Source organism: Electrophorus electricus, chromosome 13 (assembly GCF_041902795.1).
Source record: "Electrophorus electricus isolate QZ-2024a chromosome 13, ASM4190279v1, whole genome shotgun sequence".
NCBI classification, from domain to species: domain Eukaryota; kingdom Metazoa; phylum Chordata; class Actinopteri; order Gymnotiformes; family Gymnotidae; genus Electrophorus; species Electrophorus electricus.
The window spans coordinates 17,666,429-17,676,672 of record NC_137509.1 but is presented as its reverse complement, the minus strand read 5'-3'; the positions used below and the strand labels follow the sequence as shown (position 1 = coordinate 17,676,672).

The 10,244-nt window shown below is 47.1% G+C and overlaps 1 protein-coding gene across 1 annotated transcript; it reads right to left on the bottom strand.

The window, feature by feature from the left end:
* Positions 1-343: 343 nt before the first annotated feature.
* Positions 344-9,190, bottom strand: chpf2 (chondroitin polymerizing factor 2). Its single transcript, XM_035520091.2, has 4 exons — positions 8,001-9,190; positions 5,717-6,281; positions 5,160-5,342; positions 344-3,310 (listed from the first exon to the last, which is right to left on the bottom strand). The coding sequence occupies exons 1-4, from the start codon at positions 8,273-8,275 to the stop codon at positions 2,039-2,041; spliced, it is 2,295 nt and encodes a 764-aa protein (XP_035375984.1). The 5' UTR covers positions 8,276-9,190; the 3' UTR covers positions 344-2,038.
* Between the last annotated feature and the right edge of the window lie 1,054 nt (positions 9,191-10,244).

The window sequence follows — 10,244 nt, the reverse complement described above, 5'->3', positions numbered from 1 at the left end:
TCTGGCTGTCAGTAAAAGTTTTGATTTTATGTGAATTTAAATGCTAGTATGTCATATAATGCCTGTTGTGTTACCTTAAATATCATTTTAAAAATAGCTTGGACTGTGGGACCTGTGTGAAAGAACACAGGACGCTAAACTGGCCTCGTGAACGCTAACAAGCTGAAGACGAGAAGAAGAGAGGCCTCCGACCTTTATCTCAAGAACCAAAGCAAGAACATTTATTAAAAAGGCTCAGATGTACCAATAATTGCATTTTATGATTTGCAATTCCAGATAGGGTAACTTCAGAAAGTACAATATATAAAAAGGTGTAGGTCTACAGTGTTTTGATTGAAAGGCCTTATTTTCACAAACACATTTTTTTATTTGACACAAATGTATTCAGCACACGTCATTCAAATCTCATACAATCATGTACATAAAGGAGGCAAAGGGCTTGTGGTGCTGTTGAAACAGAAGCTTAAAGGGCCAGTTCAACATTCTGGAAGTTTCTCCATTACATATAATCACTATTTCTTATCTGAGTGACAAGAGTGTGATATAAATGTTAGTACACGAATTCTTAACAACCTAGAGTATTTAGCGTTCTATAAACATTACAGTGCGGCGTTCTCATTACACTTGCATATGACATATCTGCTTGGGCATCAGTGGTTAAGGCTACTGAATAGTCACTGCTGTTGAGAAATGTCACATGGACCTACTGGGCGCTCCACACTGAGCAGTGCCGCTGAATTCTTGAGCAAGGCACATCTTACAACAGCATTCCTGTAAACCCTAATCAATCAGGGCAGATGGAGAAAAGGTTTGGAAAGTTCTCATAATTATTCACAAACTGAATAAACAATTCCAAACTAAACCTCCTGAAGCACTTTCAGCACAACGTTGTTCATTCGCTTTCGCACAATGACAGCAAGCATTTCAGCCTTCAGAAACGCAAGCAAACATACAATCAAGCCTAATGGTTAACCCACACACTAATGCCAAAGTGCTGAACTGCCCTTTTAAGGTCCTTTGTTAAAAGATGATTTAAATGTTTTTATATGACCGATGTGTGTTGCAAGTTACCCGAGTGCAATCTTTAAAAACTGGCACCGTGCTGAGTAATTTAGATCATTTCTTCCTGTTTCGTCCCCTGCCCCCCTTCTGGTTTTAATCAGACCTCGCCTTCTGTTTTGTGGCAGCATCTCTCTTTGGTATAACTTGATGCCAGACCAATTATTTTAACAAAGCATATTCCAATACTCTAACTTAACACTAACATTTCCCCACACATTTTCTGCATGTTTTGCTGGTGTCTTACAATGACTTTTGGACTGATGCGAAATGATGGCGTTTGCATTTCTTGTTTTTTTTTTTTTTTTTAATTACAATAATTCTTTCTTAAGTGACAACTTTGTTTATCCTGATAATGTATGATGTCTTTTATTAGTATTATTTTAGCACAGTGTGTACACTTGATTACATACCAACAGGGTTACTGTATATAATCAAGTATATAATAATATGTACTTCCATAGCACTTACATCATGTTTTATAAAGCTTCTCTGCATTAGGGACACCTAACTCAAGTTGGACCAGTAAGGCAAAGGAATTTATTTAAAAAATGAAGTCACAATTCAGTTAATTTCATTGAGAATTCAGCAACCCGGCCATCTACAACCAGGTGAAGTAGTCATATGTGCAGAATTAAGTTCATTGTACTTTTCAGTGAGAGGGAGTCACTCTGTAACGCTGTAACAGGCTGAGCTCCATTCAGTGTCAAGTTCACATGAAGGAGGAAACTATAAGCCTTCTCACTTCTCTGAGTCATGCTCCATGGGTCGAGTTCAGGGACCTACAGTTAGTTTCTCACCATTTAACTAACTCTGGTCAGGTAAGGCCAGTCACATGGCCAGGTAATATTCAACGAGTCCAGTTCACAGAGACAGGTCTACGTCCAACGTGACGTTATTACTGTTAAGCGATCTGGAGCACGGGATCGCACGCGCCGTATACAAATGAGCAGTAGCAAGTCCGTCCAGTAGAGGTTCGTTAGGTGCTGTTGGCCTGTTCCTGTTCGAACAGCGCCATGGCCAGGTGAGAGCGAGAGGCCAGCCCGTCCAAGTTGCTCAGCACGCATCGATGGTAGATGTCTTCACTGAAGCGGGGGTTGCACGCTCGCCGCACGTACTTCTGCACCAGCGCCGGTTCCACGGCGCGGAACACGTGCAGGCCTGAGTAGCGCACAAAGACGTCATACACATCCATGCTCTCCAGCAGCTCCTCGTTGTCCAAGATGTCGGCCGCCATCTTGGTGCGGGCGGCCATGTAGTCGGCGTTGTAGAAGCAGGCCTCGTCGAAGACGTGCCAGTCGAAGCGGCCGTCACGCAACGCCTGCGAGGAAGAGGAGGAAGAGGCAGAGGGCTGCTGGTCGCGGTACACCAGGGTGGGGCTGTACTCCTGGAAGTGGATGGGGAAGAAGACCTGCCAGTTGCTGATGGCGTTCATGCGGCAGCGGTTGAGGAAGTCGGCGTTCACCTCCGTCCACACGCTGGCCAGAAAGAAGAGCGTGTCCACCGGGTGCTTCTTGGAGATGATGTCCATCAGCTTGACCTGCGAGGGCACCTCCGTCTTCACGCTGATCCACGGCACCTTCACGTCGCTGTAGCGCTTCTCCACCTCGCTGATCATGGCCTTGGTGCCGGCAAACACGTCCGTCTGGCTGACGCGCTGCGCGTCGAATGGGTCATACACGAACAGCAGCGTGAGCAGGGCGTTGTCACGCGCGTCCAGGGCATTGCTGGCGTACGCGTCCAGGAAGTTGCCTATGAAGTCCTGGTCGCGCGCTGTCACCGGGAGGATCACCTGCACCCTGGTGGCCTCCGTCACGTAGGGCATGGGGATGATCTCGATGGCATTGAGGGGCCGGAGCAGGCCCACGCGCTTGCCGATCACCTGGCTGTGGCCCTTCTGCGTGAAGGCGTCCAGCGCCAGGTCCAGCAGGTACTCCATGCCACGTGTGGGGTCAAAGCGGCGGTAGCCGTTCAGGAGGCGCCGCTTGCGGAAGCGCAGCTGCGGCTGATACCGCTGGTTGAGCCGCTCCACGGCCACCTCCAGTACCGAGCCCACGTCGGCCCGCTCGGCGCCACGCAGCTCGCACTTGGGGGTGCCGTCGGCACACGCGTACACGTGGTCCTCTGTGAAGTACTCCCAGCTGATCACCTCAAAGCGCGTGTGCGGCCGGAAGGGCGGGTTCACACCGATGGGCCACGTGGCGCCGGCTTTGCCGTCCGGGGTGAGCTCGCTCAGGTTGCTGATCTGGACCTGGGAGCCAGACCACAGAGGAGGTTCATTAACAGAAGAGCATTTCACACACACACACACACACACACACACACACACACACACACACTCACTCACACACTCACTCACACACTCACTCACACACTCACTCACACACTCACTCACACACTCACTCACACACTCACACACACTCACACACTCACACACACACACACACACTCACACACACACACACACTCACACACACTCACACACACTCACACACACACACACACTCACACACACTCACACACACTCACACACACTCACACACACTCACACACACTCACACACACTCACACACACTCACACACACACACACACTCACACACACACACACACACACACACACACACACTCACACACACTCACACACACACACTCACACACACTCACACACACACACTCACACACACTCACACACACACACTCACACACACTCACACACACTCACACACACTCACACACACACACACACACACACTCACACACACTCACACACACTCACACACACTCACACACACTCACACACACTCACTCACACACACACACTCACACTCACACACTCACACTCACACACACACACTCACACACACACACACACTCACACTCACTCACTCACACACACAGAGGTTCTTTTGTGCATTGTTGACCAAGAGTTTCATTTAAAACAAATGAATTTATTCAGAACTACATTTGGGAAAACTGAATTGCGCCCTGCCAGACGCTCCACTTTGAGCGTTCCAGCCAAGCGGTTCCTGTTCCTCTGCCTACACATACTGTTTGCACAGGCTGTGGGGGTAGAGAGTCCTGCAGTGGAATATTAGAGTGAATTCCAGGCCGGAACAAACATCTAGGAGCCAGCCTTTCATTAACCATCTCACACACACACACCTCTGTCTGCTTGCTACTTAACTCAGCCACATGCTGCTCCAAAAAGAGAGCCATTATATGGTGTGACAAGAATGAGCCTGCATCTTGTAGAAGATCGTTAATCATTTAACCTATTGGTCATTAGTGAGATATGAAGGTTCCTTGTCTGTACACCACCATGGTTGGGACCCTGTCACTCACTTCTAAAAAGGTCAACACTGTGGGAGTGAAAAATGAATCAGAAAAATCAGTTCGGATGGCATTCTCAAACTGGGATCCATTCAGATGACCTTCTCACACTGGGATCTGGACTAGATGAGGCATGGAAAGAGGTTTAAAAAAAAAAAAAAAGAAGCTTAAGGCTAAAATTAAAACATGCTCATGAGAATGCGAGCCTGAGTAAACCTAGACAAGAAAGAATCCTATAATGGGCATAATATAATAAAGGTTTTAAACCTTTTAAAACTTGTTTCATATATTACATTCATTACATTCATGCTGTTTTTTTTTAAAACATATTACAGTTATGATATCAAATGTTTCATGTATCTGAAGCTACATAGAATTTTAGTCGGGAATTTAGATTTCTGACACTAAACCAGATACACAACACCGTTCCTTCACAATGCACTTAGGTCTCCAACTCTTTACAGCCTGAGCTGGACACTGGCGTAGCTGCTCAATGCAGTTTTAGCACATGTGCGTGCAGACACACACATACACGCACACACATCTAACCGCAACGTGTGCTCGACTACCGCAGGATCAGAGCCGCCAAACACGTTCTGATCACCTCCATGGTTGTGCTCGTCATTTTAACACGTATGCACAAAGTCCCCAGGCACGAGACCTGTTTTTACCGCCAGGTGTAAAGCACGGCCCGCGTTGCCATCGCGAACGATGTGCGCCTCGCCTGTGAAGCGCCTGACAGGTAACCGAGGCAGAGACGTATGCTCACCTGTAGCTGCTGGATCTGAGCATAGGTCCAGTCCAGCTCGATCTGGCTGTAACGCTTGTGCAGGCGGTACATGAGCATCGGCTCGGAGACAGGGTGCACGCTGAAGGCCCTCCTGAACTGGAGGCTGTCCTCCCGCTCCGGGTCCGCGTTCTTCTGCAGCTCAAAGTAACGGTACGTCATCTCCTAAAAAACACACACACAAACGCGAGAGATGGGCCAGGAGGAATTTGCAAGTGCTGCAAATCACATTTTAGAATAACTCCGTCATTAACAAGGCGTTGTCCGGTTTAAAACCACAGAAACATTCTGAATGTTCATGAGCACAGCTGCAATTAATGGGGTCCATCCTGCTACACTGATGACTGAAACTTCTTAAAATAAAAGCACAGCAAAGAGCTTCATACGATGTCAGAGGAAATGATTAATAACTCACACCACTGCCACCACAGTGAATAAATAAATACCAGACAGGCTCTTTCAGAGAACTCAAATACAAAAGAAGCCTCTTTTCTCTTTACTAAAAGTCTCCTCCCATCCTTGGAGAGGTCCACCCTCACCTGGTGCTTCTCCACACAGCTCAGACCCAGGTAGTCGATGATGCAGCGTCCGAGCCATTCGTCGGGCCTGACGCTAAGAATGTCGTTGCGGCAGGAGTCCAGGTGAGGTTGCAGGCGGCCCAGCAGGCTCCGGGACAGCAGGTAGCCGTAGCCGCCGTGGCAGTAGCGTGCACGCTCCTCGCCGCCGATGAACTCCTCCGCCCGCCCCATATACGCGTCCTGCCCGGCGCTCAGGTGCCCCACCAGCTCCATCACCCGTTCTGCCTGCGTGTATGTGTCATCCTGCGCCAGGTAGAACCAGTCGTACTCGTTGCCGTGGTACTGGTGCAGGTGGCGAACCGTCTCGTACATGAGCCAGACTGGCCGGTCATCGCCGTGGGCAACCACAGACATTCCGTGCGGCACCTTGGCGCTTCGGAGGCCGGTGAAGAAGTATGTGCGGTGGAAGCGGTGCGCCACCGTGCGGTTCACCGCCACACCCAGCGTGCCAAGGGTTGCGCGGGAGCTCAGAATGCCCACTAGGAGGCGCTCTCGGATGCCAAGCTCTGTGTGGATGTAACGTGTCCTGCAGCACAGAGATGGGAAAAGTTAATTCTACTCTTTAGGATGGCAGCAGAAACGCTACAGCTATTTTATCCTTATTTACACCTTATAAAACCAGGTTTTAAATGAGAATCACAGATAAACCTCTATAGAAAACCACATTTTATTAAATTTGACTTCTCCCAATCACCAATGTAGAGTCAGACTACTGTAAGGGTGTGTTCAAAAACCAAAATCTAACCAAGAAAATTAGTATCTCAACAGATTTAATCGATCCGAACAAGCGGTCTGCAAACCTAGGACATATTCTCTAAAAGACACCTCTACAAAGTTAGACTACCAGAGCTAGTCTTAAGCTTAAAATAAAATAGCCTTAGTTTATTTTTTAACACAAGTTACATTTTCTCATGCTGAATGAATTCTGTAGGTGATGTTTATTTCTGCTTGCAAATACTTTTGTCTTTCTATGGCCTTTACTGACAGATTACCCAATAACCGCCTTCTCCTCAGCACAGAACGCTAAAATGGAGGTCAATGCCGCATGTGGTGAAACAAACATCAACAGAGACATTTATAGCTAGGAATGAGCCACTTGATTAGAACTCAATCAGAAGCCACCTTTATTTATTTAAGTGGCTGCATACTAAATGTGACTAAGTGTATCTTTTCAGCATGGCCATGTATGTCCTGTTCACAACATAATGAAGGCAACATGGAATAAACCCTCTGCATGGTGTAGCCTACACGATGGCGCCTACAGCCATAACGAAACAACGGTTACATTTTCCTACTCTCATCACAGAACACAACTGTTGTACCAGAAGATTTAATTCATTTCAGTTAATTTTTTTTTGTGAAGGAAAAAACATTAATAGTGACGTTAGCTGCTTCTAAAATAAGTGAAGTATTTAACTGTAGGAAGTAGACAGATATAAACATCACACCTAACATGGCAGCTAGTCAAAGTGATGTTATTAACACTTATTCTCCAGGGAGATCTCAGTACCTCTTGTAAAATTCAGAAATGATATATTACTTAGACAGAGCCTCTGTTAGGAAGAATACTTGAGAGGTTTTCTTATGATTTAAAAAAAAAAAAAGTTTTCTATGATGATTGTGGGTTTTACTGCCAAAAACTAAAAGATTTGAGAGATTTAAAGTACATGTTTGGAATGATTTTTCATTAAATGGACAGAACTTAATGTTGCTGTAAAGGGTAGGCAAACATAACAGCTAAAATAAGATATATTGTTTTCCAAGAAGCATTTGAAACCATAGCATTTAGCCTCTTGGGTCTGATCGTAGGTCCAGTCCAGTAATATTGCCTACGTTTCTGTGACATGGCAAAGTTACTGAATCATTGTAATTACTCACTGTACAGGAACACCACTCTGACTTAACTTTAACCAAATGAAGAGTCTCTGAAACATTAGAGGTTAGGCAACTCTTATATGAGAGCTGAAGACTAACTTAAGGTCCTACATTCGGAGTGGAATTCATGCAGGGGCACCACTTGTCCACAACAGCAAAAAGTTGCATGCTAGACTGCATGCCATCAATACTGCGATGAAATCTTTCCAGGACATTTCACACTCTTGTTGTGAAACTGTGGAGATCACCCATGCGGTGTCAGTTACATACCATGTAATTCACCTCATACCCTTGACTGAATAACATACAGAATGTGAAAGTCTTGCCATGGCAAAAGTAAAACAACAGTGATATTACTAAGCCCACTGACCTGAGTACTTTCTTGTGTGGCTTGCTGGGATCCTTGTGATAGGGAACAATGCGTGGTTGGAAATCCTCGTTCCCATCCCCTCCACTGACTCCGGGGGGCTTTCCTGCGTGACTGCCCTGAAGCAGCCCCCCTTTACTCAGGTCATCACTGCAGACCTCCTCACTGTCTCCCTGCGTCCAGGACACCATGAGCAGGCTGAGGCTACAGCCCAAAGAAAGGCCGAGGATGAGAGGCAGGGCAGGCCGAAAAACAGCCAGGAAGGAAGACAGGCGCATGGTGGAGGAGGTCCTGCTACGAGCGTCCAGGGACGGCTCCTGGATAATCCGCGCGGCAAAGTTATCTGGATAGCAAAGCTCTTCGAAAAGGCACCCCAGTTGCTCCAGTCGCAGTGCTGTGAAATGTTTACATTTGCCGTGAAATGTTTACATCCGCAAACAACGTAAACACTGAGCTTCAGTCAAGACCTGCAAACGTAGTCAACTACTGCGGCCAAGTGCAAACGCAATACAGATGTGCCCGTCCACAAACTGACACATTCAACAGGATGTATGCAAGTCAACGGCCTTTCTTTAGGTCCATTTTCGATCTTCAAGAAGATAAGTGTAGTTATTCAGCAGCTCTAAGAGATGAGTGGAGTTATCCATCAGCTCTAGCTACCCAGCTAGACTGGAGAGCTAACCTACCTAACCTAACCCAGCTAACATAACTAACCTAACTCGCCTTAAACACAACCAGCTACGTTAGGTTAGCTCCGAGAGCTCATTAAATGTTACACCGCTCTCCTTCCTGAACTGAACCACACACAAACTGAAAAGTGAAAGCAATTCAAGTTTCCCCGCTAGCTCGGTGAGCGCAAGCCTCACAAGCCACTGTTAACTATCTTAGCTAGGCTAAGCTAGGCTAGGCAAGCCAAGTAACAGGAAATAGACCGACGACCGTTATAGACGCGAGGACATGCTAGCTATTTCACAGACAATATACATGTTGTTACATTAAAAGGGTATTGCGGATATGTCTTTTATATAAAATTCGATGTCGGAGACATCGAGCTTTGCTTTATGATCAGAAAAAACACCTAATCATAAACATACATGTTAGGTTTGCTAGCGACATCGCTTATTTTAAAGATAACCGAGTTAAACAGTAAGTTCTCGTCGTTGATAAAAGTGTCCGTAACTTTGTGGGAAAAATAGAATATTCGTAAAATTCGAGTGGTGTAACAAAGCAAAACACACCTCCAGTTATGGCGGGGGCGGGACAGGGGAAGGATGGGGGCAGGACGGAGCCAAAGCCGTACTCGTATACACAAGCTCTAACTCACCTGGAGGAGAGGTCAGGCACTGCTTAAAAACGAGCACTAAATGACCTGGAGGAGAGGTCAGGCACTGCTTATACACGAGCTCTAACTCACCTGGAGGAGAGGTCAGGCACTGCTTAAAAACGAGCACTAAATGACCTGGAGGAGAGGTCAGGCGCTGCTTATACACGAGCACTAAATGACCTGGAGGAGAGGTCAGGCACTGCTTATACACGAGCACTAAATGACCTGGAGGAGAGGTCAGGCGCTGCTTATACACGAGCACTAAATGACCTGGAGGAGAGGTCAGGCGCTGCTTATACACGAGCACTAAATGACCTGGAGGAGAGGTCAGGCGCTGCTTATACACGAGCACTAAATGACCTGGAGGAGAGGTCAGGCGCTGCTTATACACGAGCACTAAATGACCTGGAGGAGAGGTCAGGCGCTGCTTATACACGAGCACTAAATGACCTGGAGGAGAGGTCAGGCGCTGCTTATACACGAGCACTAAATGACCTGGAGGAGAGGTCAGGCGCTGCTTATACACGAGCACTAAATGACCTGGAGGAGAGGTCAGGCGCTGCTTATACACGAGCACTAAATGACCTGGAGGAGAGGTCAGGCACTGCTTATACACGAGCTCTAACTCACCTGGAGGAGAGGTCAGGCACTGCTTAAAAACGAGCACTAAATGACCTGGAGGAGAGGTCAGGCGCTGCTTATACACGAGCACTAAATGACCTGGAGGAGAGGTCAGGCACTGCTTATACACGAGCACTAAATGACCTGGAGGAGAGGTCAGGCGCTGCTTATACACGAGCACTAAATGACCTGGAGGAGAGGTCAGGCGCTGCTTATACACGAGCACTAAATGACCTGGAGGAGAGGTCAGGCACTGCTTATACACGAGCTCTAACTCACCTGGAGGAGAGGTCAGGCACTGC